The 17,713-nt window shown below is 40.8% G+C and overlaps 1 protein-coding gene across 1 annotated transcript in view; it reads right to left on the minus strand.

Moving 5' to 3' along the window:
• Window positions 1-17,713, minus strand: part of ctnna1 (catenin (cadherin-associated protein), alpha 1) — a 170,377-nt gene that overhangs the window by 111,761 nt on the left and 40,903 nt on the right. The window contains exon 7 of the mRNA XM_056296807.1: window positions 14,128-14,331. Coding sequence (XP_056152782.1) covers window positions 14,128-14,331 — 204 coding nt within the window. The remainder of the gene's footprint in view (window positions 1-14,127; window positions 14,332-17,713) is intronic.

The following is a 17,713-nucleotide window of genomic DNA, read 5'->3' on the forward strand; positions in this document are numbered from 1 at the left end:
ACTGCTTTGTTGGTACAATAGGTCGGACTACACCACAGTTTTAGAGCAAGCTATTAAACATAAATTTCTGTGCAGCAGAGCGAGAGATGAAACTGTTACAGAATTATCTGAAGATTAATTGATACTCTTCCAACGACTGCATCATTTCAATGAGCAGCCATTGAAATTAACAACATGGATTTAGGCAACTGGATTATAAAACAAAGCTCTTTTCCTAAAGGATTTATAGCTGTGCATGTCTGTTCTGTTGTTGCTTCTGGAAAATTACTGAAACGCAAACCATAATGGGTGATGAAGTCCATTTCACGTGCAAACTTTATTTAGTAGTACTTAAACCCTTTCTTACTCATGTATATACACTACATGTTTCTGATCAAAATTTGTCAGGTTAAAGGGGAATTTCAGTATTTTTTGAACCTACGCCCTTTTAGGTGGTTGGTTACAATGAAATACAAACGTACAATGCAGAAATTTGATCAAAGGGCCAATATAGAGTTTTAGCTGCAATTGATGCGTCTAACTTCCCCCAATATGGTTCATAATCAAACCGAACATATTCAGTTTTGCACTGAATATACCCAAAATTTGTTACAACCCTCCTCAGTCATTCAAACAGAGGAACTAGGTTATGCCATCCACAACCGAGATGCCACAAGCACATAAGAAAGTAATTACTGAGTGGAAATCAATCATCGTGAAATTGATGGTGCATACAAGCACAAATGCACTGAACATTAGGTCTGTTATTATTGTGCTTTCGGTTTGCGTTGTCTTTAAGTCATTTGTTGTCATGCACCTGTACCTGACTTGGCTAGTTTCCTCTGCTGAGGTTTTTTTTCCCTTTCCTGTTATCAGGTAGTTTATTTCATTCAGAAATATTTTTCTCTCTGATGTTCAAATGCTATAATCTTTTTTTTCTCTCCCAATGGTCCAATGTCATTTCTCTCTCTCACTCGGTCTCTAGCTCTCTCTTGCTCTCTCACCGTCTCTTGCTCCGTCTCTCCCTCCTTTTAGAAAGTCTGTTGTGAAATGCCCTTTGCACAATAAGACTGTTACTGCTGTGAAAGCTTTCAGTTGTCAATAAACGCTGAGGGAAATTTTATTTGCAGTCCTGGTTGTGATTTCGCTAAAATCAGTTTCCTATTTTAAGATGTATGCTCTGAGATTAAGGACTAGTTTTAAATTAAATATGGGTTTAGACCTACCTATTTCAAGATGAGCCAACTTGTTTCAAGTAACAGCATAATCATACTCCACTAGTATTAAATAATTTCCACTTAATTTAGTGATTTCTTTTCTTTTTCAATGGCCTTAATTTTTTCAGCATGCTAAAATAAAGAAAGCAAAAAAATTTTAATTAAGGATTATTTGCTAATATTCAGTGTATTTTACTTATTAGTGTGCTGTAGCAAGTCTGAGCTCAAGTAATTTGGTCTAAAAACCAGCATTTTCTACTCATTTCAAACCTTTGAAAACTTATCAGAGCCTATTTATTTCTAGGCTTGTCAAGTGAAATTATCTTGCTGCATGGACAGATAATTTCATTAGTATTAAGCCATTTTCTCCTCAAGTTCAGGGTTGATTTCTTGTATTTTAGCTCATCTTTGAAGTGCATGCCTCTCGGTGCTCGGCTGACCAATCGCGTAACTTCAGTGACATTGGTCACCTTATCCAGCAGCCCAATCGTGTCAAACACAATCACTCACTCACTCAGTCAGTCAGCGACATTCGCATTTGTAGGGCTGGCCTACTGGTCTAGCCAAAATATAGGCTATAAACCAGAGGTGTAAAAACCAGGTCCAGAAAGTAAAAGTCCAAACCATGTATTTCCTCTACTCATGCACTACACCAGCAGATTCTAGTCAACACCCCTTCTCAACTAGGTAGAGAAAACTAGTTAATGAAATCAGCTGGTTTAGTAACATGGTTAGAGCAAATACACAATTTGAACATTTACTTTCTGGACCTGGTTTTACACCTCTGCTATAAATGTAGGGTTGCTGAAGCATCATGTGATGTAGGCTGAAAGGTACAGGCTACCGATTCCTGCATGCGTGACAATTTCCGGATAGGCCCCTCCTCACGGTATTGACCGGACTTCACTTGTGGAGTTGGCGTAACCTGGGCAGCACTCAGCTGGCTAAAGCCTAACGGGACCGCGGACTGGCGGTTATAAAAATCCCACACATCCCTGGCTCGTAAGTGCCTAACAAGTGGGCAGTCCGGACTCCCAATCCGACCATCACTTGGGTGCAACCTGTGGCGGATCCCATCATCTTCACTCTTGTGTTGCCATGGAACTAGATCCTCCCAGGCCAAGCAGTGTGGACCAGCATCGCGACCTGATCACCACTTTAATCAAGGCTTTAGCGAATGGCTCTAAGTTTTTAAGCGCACACCTTAATCTCTTGGAATGGATGTTTACCAGGGGTGTCATTGGTCAGCCAACCAATCATGTAACTTCAGCAAAGTCAATGTTCAACTGACCAGCGGCCCAATCATGTAACTTGTTCACTCAGTCCCCCTAAAGATGATCACACAGGGACATCCGTGTTTGTAGGCCTGGCCCGCTGGTCTGGTCCAGCCAAAACTTCTCTAATAAGCTGTTTGACACCTTCCTTCTCAACTGTTTGGATTGGCACCATATCTTTAACTAAGCCAAATGTAACAGCTTTGGTAATTTCTTTCCAGCGTCTTCTTTTTCTGTCATACAGAGTATAACTTAACGATTCGGCGATGCTACGTTGAGCAAATGTAGTTTGTCTGCTTGGTTTAGAACTTGCATCAGCTGTTGAGCTCTCCTGACAGGATTTTTGGCTCTCCTTGTACTCAACCAGGTGAATCTGCTTGAGGTGGATGATTAAGTTTGTTGTATCGCCCCCTTTTGTTGTCAGTCTTCTTGCACTTCTTACATATTACTGTGGTTTGTTGGACATCTGATCTTTTGTAAAAAGACCATGTCCAAACAGCTGCAGTTGCTCCCTTTTTTGCTCCACCGCAGAGCCAGGAGCAACGTTACTCTCATTTCAGCCATACATGCTGTTGCTCTGCATAACGCCATGATGCCATTATGTCATGATGTAAGTTGAAATATCGTCATTCTCACGATAGCATTAAAAGTTATACCAGTAGTGTCATGAACAATAAGATATGGCACACCCCTAGTTTTTAATTTATCTTGCTGGACTGTAAATATTGTAATTTTATATATTTTATTAATTTTTTTAATTTTTTTTTAGTTTTAACTTAATCCATTACGTCATGTTCTTTAGTTTTGTTTTTGGTTTTTTTAGGTTGAACTGATGCCCCTAAGCATTTCATTCCCAGCAATGCCTGCCAAGCTGTATTGTTGTGCATTTGACAAAACAACTTGAACTTGAAACAGAGATGTCCAATTATGTTTAAGACATGAGTAAAAAGACATTCCAGATCTAGAGTACAATGTATATGAAAAGGGCGCAATGGTTTCCAAGTTTACAGGCAGAGTTTAGTTAGCTTGACCAGCTATTTGACTGATGAATGGAGCAAAACAACTTGCTGATATTTGTAGAACTCATTTTTGTCCTTTTCTGATTTCAATCAGAGTTAAATTTAAATACGTCTCGGGCATGACAGTTTAGGAAATCTTCTGGTAGAGTTGGGTTTATTACGCTTCGTATATCATAATCCTTTTTAATGTACTTCAAATACATGGCAATATTGTAAACGTGATTTATTACAGCAAGAAGGTTTGATGGGTTCTAATAGCAGATGTCAATCCTTTACATACAATCAGCATATCACAGAAACAGCTGCACCGTTAAAAGCAACTCACAGCCCGAGACGAACTACCTTATCTGTCAACAAAACACATCACCAACTCTTCTCTTAAACTGAATACACTCCTCCCCACTTCCAGCCAACACAGGAGCAAAGGAGGATACCGCACTACGACATAAATCTTGAGTGTAACTCAGTTACTTTCTAGTTACACATATCAGTAAATTTCAATAAAGGTCAAGCCCATAGGCGATCACTACAGATGGTTTTGAAACTCCACCCCAGAAACAATGATTACGGAGTGTGAATATTTGTAGCCTGTTTACTAAGTAATTCTATTTCCTTATAGCAAAGCAAGTTTATTATCAAAAGCAAAATGGATTGAGTGCATCAAAATGTTGGTTCATGCGCTAGCATCATTTGGCCTTGACAGCTCATCTCACAGTACAATGCGCCCACACCCTTTAGCTGTCAAGATCAGATACGGACATGTGGATGTTTTGCGTTGTGGAATGGCTATGAAAAAACTGCACGCATCAAACAAGGAATCTTCCATCTGAATCCATTTGTCAGTTACTTAGCTTGATCTTGTTGACAAAAAATGCAAAAGATGTGTGCTCATCCTACGTCAAGATTCTTTTTTCATTTAACTCGACCTCCTATGACTTCTTTACACTCCTCAGAAGCAAAACAAACTCTTCAAACTAAAATAGAGGGGGATACAACACCAATGGCATAACGGTGTTGCTCACATCTGGCCTGTGTGTATAAAAGGGAATTTAGGAAGAAACAACTGAGGCATGGGGGGGGGGGGGGATGAAAAGCTTTTTGGCTGCAAGGCAAATTGCACACTTGACTAATCAGTATTGTGGCTCACCCCTGTACCCCTGTGACAGGATAATTGTGTTTCAAACCTACGTCATGAAAGAGGAGATGTTTCCGACACGTTACATTGAATATTAATGTGAAGTGATAAATATGCATTTACATGGAAATGCAAAAGGTTGCCAGAAACCCAACATCAAAGGCAGCGGGAACACTACTGGTTTGAGATAGTCCAACCATCTCCCATGTGTCTAGCGCCATCATAACTGATATAGCAATGAAACAGATCAAGTTGACTTTAGTTTTTGTATTACCAATTTTTTTTCTTTTTAATTTTTTTTTAGTTTGGAGGCCAAAAACTTCCTTGGCCTTTATAACTCTTGCAATAAGTAGGAATATCTCATCTACCGGCCGCCCAAGCCAATTAAAAAGGTGTGTTTTCGACAGCTAGAGATCAAGGGCCAGGTTGGGCAAAGCCATCTGACAGCCCATTACTGACAGACCAGTGTTTTATGGAGGTTGTAAATATATGCAAAGCCTTAGGGACATACATTTTTCCTTGATTCATAGTGGGTGGTGTAATTTGTTTTAATTATGCATTCGGATGGGATTACAACTAGATAAATTGAAGTGCTCTCATTTTGGCCAGTCTCTTTTGAACCTTGTCCCACTGCTCTAACAACCACAGGCCTTCCTTAAGAAAATAACTGTTAAAAGAACAAAAAACAAGTAATGCTATATTTTCATAGAAGAGTCCAAGCGCAAGTAAATCAGATATTGTCAAATGTCAGTTGGTGTCCAATTGATATGGTAAACAGTCCAATACTGTAAAGTTAAACCTAGCCATTTACTAGTTGGCTCAGACTTTAACAGACATTTCTCAGCAAATTTTCAGGTAGGCAAGGTGGATGATCTGTTCAAGCTGACGCAAGCTTCCAATGAAATGTAAATGTGTGAGCACAGGGGAACAGGAATAAAACAGATCTGTGTGTACCTCACTGCAGATTCCCAAGACAACAAGACAGTGAGGAGGGGAGAGAGAGAGAGAGATCTTTGCAGAGAGCGGGACACAAACGGGCAGGGAAGCGACTCCATAGAGGCAAAAAGTGGGAGATGAGATGCAGAAGGGAGAAAGCAAAGTGTGGGAGAAACAGAAGAGCACACATTAAGACTGTAGTGAGGTGGGAAAGCAAGGTAAGAATGGTAAAGACAGGGGACATTCAAGTCCCTTAACAATTTTTGGTGATAACACACAAATTCTCAGCCATCTCCTTTCCATGTGCATCCAATAGATAACATGACTTCTTTTAAATGTCACTAGCTTAATACATCAACACACCCTGGTTTCAGTCTGCTCTGTACAACAAAACCCTGATGGATGCACGCAACTTGAGATACAGTATTAATAAAATGTGGAAATGGTTACAATCAACATGTACCGTGAGACCATCACAACAATATGGATAAATTAAGGTCACACTATGTGGCAGCATAAAGAAAAGCATTGAACCCCCTCATCGTTGGCCGAGTCAACCAACTTCAAGTCTGAGCAGATTATCAAGTAAACCACGTTCAGTGTCTCCATGCGAGGTGGGAAACGGGGAGATCCCCCCCCCCTTACCATTTAGGGTTAAACTTAATAAAATTACTCTTTACACACTGCAGTTGCTAGGCAGTAGAGACTAGCCTACAGCTCATTTAGCGACTCATTAATGCTGACAAGTCAGTAGTTAATGAGGAAAATGTGATGTTTCTTCAATGTACTTGTCATCTGCTTTAGTTTCAACAAATGTGATGTCACATAACACCAATTCAATTACAACAACAATGTTTACAGTTCTGCTGAATCACTTGAGGACCTATTGCTGGCACACCCAGAGGCCAACCTCTAATCCCAATATTACTGAATAGGTTATCGCTTTATCTGCCTCGATCTTCGCTCCTTAACAAACAGGGTGGTGTGTTGCACACTGAAAAATCTGCAAGACTGTCTGGTTTGCAAGACTAATTCAAGGATTCAGAGTGTCGTAACTTGGCAAACTCCATAATACTGCAGACGAGAGATAGGGAATTCACTTCGGTCACAGAAGACCTTACTTGGTTCTTCACTACAAGAGGAAAGGCAGGCATTTGTACATCATTCAGGGATGGACGGATCTAACGGCCAACTTCCATTGTAAATATGAAATTGGCAATTAGCTAATATTACTCTCATCCAGAGCAAAATATATGAGCCAAATTTTGCCTTGTGCATTCCTTGAATTGTAATGAAACAAGACTTTAGTGTCTGGCTTTTTTTTTTAATCTGATGCGGATCAAGCAAATGCAATTTGTATTGTCAGCAAATCCAATGTGTGTTGTGGAGGGAGCAACACAAAGAGTTATCAAACTAATCACCTAATTCGACACTTAAAAGTGCATCCCAACTGAGTACAGTGAGTATCATAAGGCAGATCTAGTGAAGAGGTATGTTACCCTGAAACTACCAGAGAAGCCAACATTATCATCATCATCACTATTATTATTATTATTTTTTGATATACTTTATTAATCCCTGTGGTGAAATTCATGCTCTGCAATTCACCCATCTTAGCTTGTGTAGCTAGGAGCAGTGGGCAGCCACTGTGCAGCGCCCGGGGACCAAGTCCAGTTCGTCTTGTCATGCCTCAGCCAGGGGCACAGACAGGAGTATTAACCCTAACATGCATGTCTTCTTGGTGGTGGGGGAAACCGGAGCACCCAGAGGAAACCCACCACAGACACGGAGAGAACATGCAGACTCCACACAGAGGACGACCTGGGATGACCCCCAAGGCTGGACAACCCCAGGGTTCGAACCCAGGACCTTCTTGCTGTGAGTGGACAGTGTCAACCACTGGGCCACTGTGCCGCCCAATTACTATATGCATGATTTTATATATATATTATATTATTTGTACCTCTAAAAAGGATACTGGTTCAAATTAACGTCACAATAACCTATTTCTCCATCACAAATGTGAAATTATTAGAGACTGTTATTGAAGTCTTGAAAACATTCCCAAAATAAGGATTTGTTGTCAAACTGCCGAATAAATTTTGTCAGGGACTGAACTCAGAATAAATAGTGTGAGTGCATAGTTCTGATAATGTCTACTGCTGCCTCATTTATGGCAATCACTGAAATTAAAAAACAAAGGACACCACAGTGCAGCAGCATGACAAGATTCAGTTCTCATCAGGAGAAAACAAGAAATAGGTTAGCTAATAGTGTTTAAAGCAAGTGTTACTACCCTGAGTGTTACTACTCTAGTGTGTACACTAAATGTTGCTATACATCGTCTCTTCCTGGATTTTTATTGACATAATAATTACTTTTAAATTATGAAGAAATAAACACGAGACGTTATTTATGATGCACATTAGCTGAATAAAATTAAAGCCTTCAAAATTCAGAATCTAAAAAGTTGGGTAGGGAGCAAAGTGGTCAGGATTGGTAAGAGGCAGTCTAAGAGGAGGAGAAAAAGAAAGGAGGGTTAACCATGCCGAGTAGCTCGAGGTAGTGTGGAGGCAGAGGGGAAGAGAAGGGGCAGGAGAAGAAGGGGGAAGAGAGAGAGAGAAAGTGTCAGGGGTCCATCCAATAGCCTCAGCTGCGAGTGAAAAACCCATATGCTGTGCTGGCAGCATACCATTTCGAAGGGCTTCTGTCACACCTCCACAATCAGGACAATTTACCAACCAATCATACCAATCAAGTGCCAAACACACCCCAGACAAACTCACTGTCAACAACAAATTTACATTATCAACTACCTCTATGTAAGCCTATTGATAATATTCTTTGCTCTATATGACAGACACCCTATCACATGTCACATGCAACCTCATCATGCTGAAGTGAGGTTTGTTTACTCCATCAAGCTTAATCATGTGCACTGCCACACTATCAAGTATTGGTTGAAGACACACAAGGTCAACACACGAGCAAGTTCACTCTGCTCACCATCTCTCTGCTACAGCTCGGAAAACCTGTACTACAGCATTACGTGGACATGGTGGACAACAACATCATCATCTCCCTCATCTGTTTCCTTCATCTGACCGTATGAGCAGCCAAACCACTGTCGTGTCCACTCACCGTCGCTCTGGTGCTGAGATCTCTGTTCCTCTGTGATTCTGACTTTTGTAGACAAGTGACACAGCACAGGGTGACGTGGAGCAGCCAAGTAAAGAAGAAAACTTGTTTTGAAGCAACCCTGAGTCGATGCTTGAATGGCCTGAGCCTTAAAATGAACTGGCAGTGTTTTGGATGAGCAATAAGGGCAAACCACGGCAGTAATGCCTGGGCATGAGCAGGTTTGTACTGAGATAGAATGGCATGTTACTTTCGGAGCCATGTCACTTCATGTCATCTAGTATGTCACTAACAAATAAGAAAAAAAAAGTTTTCTGGAATATGAACGTTAACGTGTAATTTGAAAACCTTAACGTGTTAAAAAAATAAAAATTAATGACATCTCCTCTTGCATTTCAAGTAGCAGCAAAGGGTTGCTCTAACAGTTAACAATGAGTGACAACACCCATTGGCATACTAGATGGTACATAAGCTTCTTCAAAGACAGTGACAACAACAACAACAAAACATAATAAGCTTTCTAATGGAATTTTGGATAAAATCAAGGTTGTATGTACATATAACAATGTTCAATTGTCTTTTCACCAGAGCACCAGTCTGAAGCAGTGGCGGCTGGTGCTAAAAAATGTTGGGGTGACAGCTGCTTTAATGTCCACTCAGTCACAGAATTGTTAAGAAGGACAATGTAGCCTATAGATTTTATCAGGGTTCGTAGACGGTGGATGATTGACAGTCGAGACGAAGCGTCGTGGTGGGTGTGAACATGATTGACAGCCACGAGAATTGTCCAATCACATTAGATCAAAAAACATTAAAACAATACCAATTCGCTGCCAATAAAAGCAGGAGTGTCTGGGGTGCACAGAACTGCGCCCCATGGAAAATCTGAAGAGACCAATTAGACAGCAGCCTCAGGTCACCTGCTTGCCAAACGTTTGAGAGCTTACGTAAGGTATCGTTTGGCTGGCACCCCTCACCCAGGAAATATATGTATTCAGACAGAAATCAACCAAATACCATTTGGAACCAATATTTAATGGCTGCCGACAGGCACTCACAGACTGAAAAACACTTTCATTTCATAATTATTTGCATTATACAACTAAATTATATTTAACATGTTTAAGTAGATTTTCATCTCTTGATATTTGATGGGGGTGGCACCCCAGCGCCCTGTACTGGCCAGCCGCCACTGGTCTGAAGTAATATCCAAGTGCAACACATACTGGCGTTTACCCTGATCAAAGACCAGGTGGTGTTCATCAAATAACATCTGCTGAATGCAGCCATCCCAGTCGCAGATATACAGAGAAAAGGTTTAAAATAAGTGAATTTTCCCTTTAATCCAATTCTATTTGGACAGCACTCAAACCCCTAAACATCAGCCGTGGTGGGCCTCGAACCCACTCAGTCACTTCTAACAATGACAATATATCTTCTTTCCTCTGGGACTTGAACCCAATTCTTTTTCCATTCAAAACCCCGCAAAGTTCTGTTTAGGTGGGACTCAAACCTCCCAACGTTTACCGTGGCCTGATACATGTCATAGATCATGAGCTATGTCTATTGGAAGCATCCACTTAAATGAGTTATGACTTCAACAGTTCTCTCATGCACCTCATAGCAGTCAAAAGACTAAGATAAAGGGTGACATCTGTGGACCTGAAAACAAAGTAATAGCAAGCACCATGACACAAAAGAAACCATGAAAACTAAACAGAATGACAAAACTACTAATTTAGCACACTACAAACAAAAACAGGCAAGCTGTTCAGATGTTGAAGCATCCCAGAGTAAGCCTGCAACAACAGGATACAGAGGAACAAGGAGTTTGAATGCATAGATGTAAGAAATAAGGCATTACCAAAGTAATACATTTCTTTTGGTTGACTGGCTCTCTCATGGTCTGACATCAAACAAAAAAGCAATTCCAAATTTAAATTATGAGCAGCAGGGTGAGGACGGTTAAAACAGAGGTGTTGTAGAAAGCAGGGGAGAAGAAGGTGAATGAGAAATGGGAGTAATGAGGAACACCATGTAAAAGACATTATACCCATGAGGGATAATGATGAACCACTGGCTGGCTTGTTACTGTAATGAGCAGGGATTCAGATTTGTTGATAACTGGTCTTTCTGAGGCCGCCCTTACCTGCTGAAAGCGGATGGCATACTGAGGACGGCGCTGCTGTTTTGTCTAACAATATAGATAGCTGTCTACATTTAGTTTGACACTAGGGACTTGTCATTCAGCAGGTCGCAGGTGATTAGAGAGCCTGCTAGGTTTAAACGGATGTGGACTCAACTAGTTTAGTTAATGTGTCTTGTCAGGGAATTTCTCACAGTATAGATTATAAGACTTACCGCTTGGTTTATGACATTGACACCGTATCCCTTCCCTGCTCTATTGCTCACAAACTCTCCTCTCCTAAATGTGTGAATCACAATAATCTAATAATCAATCCTACCACTGGTGGTGGTGAAATGTGCCAAGAAGCACCTAATCTACAGAACCAATCATCTAATATCATCACAAGTGTGACCACAAACCATCCAATGTGTAGGTGTTCCAAACTGTCTAATACAAGCTGTCCAATTCCAATTAATATTTCATCTAGTGGTAGTGCTACAGTTCTGCCTACTACTGATCACTGCAACAACACACTTAATTTTGGTTTTATAAATATCTGATCACCGTCTACCAAAGCCTCATTACGGAAATACCCAGAATGAGACCGTATAGAGTACCTTGCACTCTGACAGTTTAAATGATTACATAGGCTTATTTAAAAGAATTAACCAATCATTTTGCTGTGACTGCATGTTCACTTGAGCTAATGGAAAACAAAATCAATTTTGATAAGGTAGAAAACAAAACAAGTCAGATGGGTGTAGTAAACCTTGTGAGCCGAGTAGCTTACGAGGTATGAGCCCATGCATTGGTTGCCATATTGCTACAAACCTGCTTACAGTGACCAAGAAAATGTGTGTGGAAAGATCATTCACTAAACATCGTCAGCTAGGATGCGCCTACAATGAGGGTGATGCCAAGCTAATGATTTAAGAAATTTTGGAGAAAGACATTGGTATCCATACCCAATGTTTGCTCAACTGAATGCATTAGGCCTACTGCTAAAATCTTACAGATTTGACATTATGCCACCTCAATCGATCGGATATAGCATGTTTCCTCAGCACAGCATTTTCTATCCTTTACACCAGCAAGATACAGTTGAGATTGATCACACAATAAACATAAACTTTGCATTAGATTTATCATTTTCAGAGAATAATGGTGCCTACTTAATGATTTATAGATTATTCTGTGGGCAATTAAGAGTGAGACGAGGACATTCCTGTTCCTTAATAGCTTGATAAATGCATTACAACTGTGTATTGGGAAAGATGCATTCTAAACATTCTAGATACATCATTCCAGGCAGTGTGATTATGCATTTGTGGTAGTGGCATGGAGGACTATAATAATGAATACACAGGAAGGGGGGGGGACTTATTCAACAGAGGCATCTCAAGCACTGACAGCAGGTGACTTAACTATGTTGACATCCCATGGCATGGAAGGAGAAGAGGACAGGACAGGAGGGGAGCAAGGACTAGGGAGGGGAGTGCAGGAAGGCCACAAGAGGGGGGACAGAGAGAGTTGGAGAGCAGTAATAGAGAAGAAAAACTGGGGGGGGGGGGCTGGAATCTTGCAAGCAAAATTAAACATTTACTTGTTATTCAAATGCCCAATTAAATATCAAGTGTTTAAGCTGGACTCAATTTATCCCAAAAAGTGCAAAAAATTACCTCTTAAGTATTTCTCAAAGCTATAAAGGAAGGAAGCAAGCTTCAGACTTGTGACACCATGTTGATGTATGAGTGGGAAAGAGGTGAAGCAAGCTTTTAATGTGTGAAGCCACGTTCATGTACAGCCCTGAGCTGGTTTACTTGATGAATACCTAAATATTTCTCCCACCTTTATACCACAAATAGTATTATCAGAACTCAAATCAGATAATGTACCAAAGTTGCCAGAAAAATCTCCAGCTGCTGCAGAGTCCTCTATTCAATTACATGTTTGCCAAGGTTTTCTAACTTTTCACACAGAAACTCATGGATATAAAGAATATCCAAGCACATTTGCCTTTTTTTTGGGGGGGGGGGGGATTCTCTCCCCAATTGTATTTGTTTTAAAATATGTGTCAGTATATGTAATCAAATAGATAAAAAGATAAAATATCATTGTGTCAAACTATTCAATCACATAACCAGAGGGGAAATCTAAGGACACCTTTCTTTACCCATTTCTCAGAGATGGTGGTGAATGTTCACAAATTCAGACTGAGCCGTCCTTGTTCCTAGGGACGACATCTGAATGAAATTTAATAAAAACTGCTTACAGACCATAAGGAAGACAAGAGAAATTCAATTTAGAGGTCCTTCATTCCTATGGACCAAAGGGGGAGAGGTGGGGGCAATTAAGTACTTGCAGTCGTCAACCACAGGGGCACAGTGTGTGGGTGGGGTCATGGAAAAGAGGGTCAAGTGAGAGCAAAAGAAGAAAGAAAAAAGACCTTACATAAAAGGGAGATGTGTAACCTGTTGAAGGGACAGTAAAGGAGATATACACCTATGCAAGGATGGCAAGACTGAATAAATACATTTCTTAAGTGCACAATGTTCTGACTAGGAAGTCGGAAGAGGCAGCTACCTTTCCATCTATGGGTGTGGTGATGTTAGACCCAGGTATTGGAGTGGATTTTGATCCTCATCCCATCCTACAAGATTAACTCTGTCCTGATCAACTCAGTGAAGAATTTTCCTGTCCCGTTCCTGGAAAAGGACTTCCATCTCGTCCCTTTTTTTGGTTTGTTCAAGAAGGTCTACGCTTCTTATTGTACAATGCAACAATTTTATTTAGTTCATCACTGTAGTCTCTGGACAGTCTTTTTTTCTCACTTTATATAATGCATGGACTGAACTGTTGGGTGTGTTAAACTATCAATGTCAAAGAGAGGTATGGCAAGACACAGCAGTCTCATCATCTATACATGGAAAAACGCAATAGAAGCATCGGAGATAGCACAAAGAACAAGCAAAGCCACTCTGAATCAAATATCATATTTTGCCTTGGGGTTTAAATCAGGAAAACACAAAAGGTATGGATGTCAGCGTCTCTGAAAGTTTTTTTTTTCCATTGTGGTAATGAAGGGCACTAAAAAGAGTGTTACTAAAGAAAAGCACATAAGCATAGCCAATATATTGACAATGACATCAGCAGAGAAAATAAAGCAAAATAAAAACCATCCATGACCATTCTTAAGTCTTGCCTGTCAACACTAGACAAATTGTCAGCAGACAATTTGTGGATTCCTGACCACATATCAGGCTCTAGTTTGGCGGGGGGGTACAGAGGGTGAGACACTTACATTGCCCATATACTCAGACAGAAGGTCCTGGAGGGCCTGGCGGACAGAGTTGCACTCAGCCACAATGCGTTCCCTGCGGTCATCTCGTGTACAAGACGAGTCGGCCATGAGGGCTGCACCGCTGATAATGCTTTCAAGACGCTCCTCCAGGGAGGGGCGGAAGCGCTCCTCGCTGAATGCCAGTGGGTCGACAATGATTTGTTTCTGTGAGCAAAGAGAGAGAAGGAAAATTACATACAAGAAAGAAAAAAGGCTTGTTTGTTAACCATCCTAGTAAACCAATGTCTCCCCATCCCATCACAAAGATGGAGGATGAGAAGTGAGGGATGTGCTGATCCCACAGACTTTGACAGACCAACAGAAAGCCTAGAGGAAAGTCTGGCTGCCAAACTGCCTTTATTGTCTCAGTCTCAGAAGATACCGGAGTCTATAGTCTCACATTGAAATGGATCTGACAAAACTTTTTCTGAACCAATCAATGATGGGAAGGACTTGGGATATTATATGGATTTGTTTACCTGTGTCAAAAAGGTCACTCAGTAAGTTAGTGCTTGACCTCACTAATAAGATGCTCTTACTTTTAATGCAAGAAAGGTTGCTAGGGATACATATCTGTCTAAATTCTCAACACAAGCTATGATTTTGAGTCAGACATGTTAATAAAACTTAAAAACGTACTTTTATCGCACTGTATACTACCAAGTTATGATTGCACAGTAATGATGGATTACTAGTTAATGAAACTCACACTGATACATTATGTACTCCTGAGGTAATGATGGGATATTATGTATAGAAAACAGAAAGGCAGTTCTGCACCAATGAAAGAAGACTGGAAAGAAATGGAAAATAAAGGAACTGGTTACTGGTCATCTCGATTCTGACAAAGAACTGGTGATTCTCACATTATAAGACTTGCTCAAGACCAAATACTTAAAGAATGAACAAGCCAAAAAAGCCAGAAGTATTGCCACAGAATTACTTTGGACTATCTATGAGAGCAATTTCAGTCAACAGATGAGTTTATTAATTTCTAAAGCTCTTGTGGAGGTATATGATTTTGCAGCCTTTCATGCCTCTCATTGAGAAAAGCATTGCACTAAAGTAAATAGTATCCTCCTCTCTATCCTTTTATATCTGCAGGATGAGAGAACACGTCTATGTCTGATTTCACAGGGGCAAGGCTGCTGAGAAAGGGAACTAGTTGGCATGCTGGGGAAGTATTGTGGAGGGTAAGGTATCACAATGCTTGAGGAACCAAGAGAAAGAAAGCAATCTTCCCCTGAAAAAAAAACAAAACTATACTACTCCCAATATGGCTAAAATATTCAGCAATTCAGATTTTAGAAATCCAGTTTATTAGGCAGCCAACCCTCCATCACAACCACCACCATCCCCATCCATTCCATCTCATCTGACCTCCACTGCTTGCATGTCATATTGCCATGGCAACAGGCACCTGAGAAGGAGAAAATGAGAGAAAGTATGTATGTGAATGTGCATGACTCATTCGCTAATTTTGCCTCACACTTGAAGTTGGGCAAAGAGCTGGTCTGGAAAGCTCCTTTGTGCAAGTGTGTAAAAAGAAGAAAAAAAAATTGTGGCCACCAGTAAATCAACGACTCAAGAGATCTCAAATGTTATGACACTTCTGCCTTGTTTTATGTGGATTTGTGTCCTTTGTCTTTCACTTTTTGGACACACTTTGAAAGCATGCCATCAGTGCGGCCGAAGAAACACCTTTGTTTTACAAGCTTAGTTTGACATGAACCCTTGAGCATTACCCTCTTAGTACAAGTAATTAATACTCAGTCATTCCCAAGGTTCAAAAACAACATACTGGCGTTTGAAATGAAAAAGAGCATCTATTCACATAACCGCCAAATTTTAAAAATTCAATACTTACGACTAAGGGAGCAATCGTAATGTTCAACATTATCTCACAACATATGCTTTAATCAGATTCTGATTCTTCTTCAAGGCTTCCTCATTAGCGAGGGTTGCCAGCACCATCAGGAGGACATGCTTGCCAAACAAGTCCCCTCCAGTTCTTTCTGTCCTGAGCTGATCTTGTTGCCTCTGATATTTTCAGACTTCAGATTCTGATTACCTCACAACATATGTTTTAATGATGGCACTCCATCAGCAGCCATAATACTGAGCATTTTTCTACGTCTGAAACGCTGCTAAAAATTGTGCAGAGGTGTCTGCTAGTGAAGCCACTAGTGGAAAATCCATCAATCGTCCTTTACATGGTATTTGACGGTATTCACCACAATGGTTGTATATAGCATTGTTATTTGCATTTCCTTATGTAAAGTAGCCTTTTTTTCGGCTTTTTTTTCACCCTCTTTTTCTCCCCAATTGCATCTCGCCAATTACCCCACTCTTCCGAGGCGTCCCAGTCACTGCTTCACCCACTCTGCCGATCCGCCGGGGAGGGCTGTAGACTACCACATGCCTCCTCTGATACTTGTGGAGTCGCCAGCCGCTTCTTTTCACCCGACAGTGAGGAATTCTGCCAGGGGGATGTAGTGCGTGGGTGGATCACGCTATTCCCCCCCAGTCCCCCCTCCCCCCTGAACAGGCTCCCCAAAAGACCAGAGGAGGCGCTAGTGCAGCGACCAGGACACATACCCACATCCGGCTTCCCACCCACAGACATGGCCAATTGTGTCTGTAGGGACGCCCAACCAGGCCGGAGGTGACACAGGGATTCAAACCGCCGATCCCCCTGTTGGTAGGCACCGGAATAGACCAGTACACTACCCAGATGCCTACAAAGTAGCCTATTTGAATGTAGCCCACCAAAGGTAGAGCTCAGTATTATGATTAATAATAAAGTGTTATCCTGATAGATATCAAAAAGAGCAATGCTTGCTTAATAAAGGATTCTTCTTCAACATTCACCCTCAGAGTAGCCTTTTTCCTTCTCAAAAAAACTTAGATAAGGTAAACTGTTCATTTGCTTTGTTAAGAGCAACTGAATCAAATACATACAGTGGCTTGCAAAAGTATTCATACCCCTTGAACTTTTCCACATTTTGTCACGTTACGACCACAAACATAAATATATTTTATTGGATTTTTATGTGAAAGACCAACACAAAGTGGCACACAATTGTGAAGTACCATGAAAATTATACATGATTTTAAATTTTTTTTTACAAATAAAAAACTGAAAAGTGCGGTGTGCAAAAGTATTCAGCCCCCTTTTCTCCGAGTGCAACCAATTGCCTTCAGAAGTTGCCTGATGATTGCTGAATGATCGAATGTTGACCTAATGATTAAATAGAGTCAACCTGTGTGTAATCTAATCTCAGTACAAATACAGCTGTTCTGTGACGGCCTCAGAGGTTTGTTAAGAGAATATTGGGGAGCAAACAGCATCATGAAGTCCAAGGAACACACCAGACAGGTCAGGGATAAAGTTGTGGCGAAGTTTAAAGCAGGGTTAGGCTATAAAAAGATTTCCCAAGCTTTGAACATCTCACGGAGCACTGTTCAATCCATCATCCGTAAATGGAAAGAGTATGGCACAACTGCAAACCTACCAAGACACGGCCGTCCACCTAAACTTACAGGC

This window comes from Lampris incognitus, chromosome 1 (assembly GCF_029633865.1).
Source record: "Lampris incognitus isolate fLamInc1 chromosome 1, fLamInc1.hap2, whole genome shotgun sequence".
NCBI classification, from domain to species: Eukaryota; Metazoa; Chordata; class Actinopteri; order Lampriformes; family Lampridae; genus Lampris; species Lampris incognitus.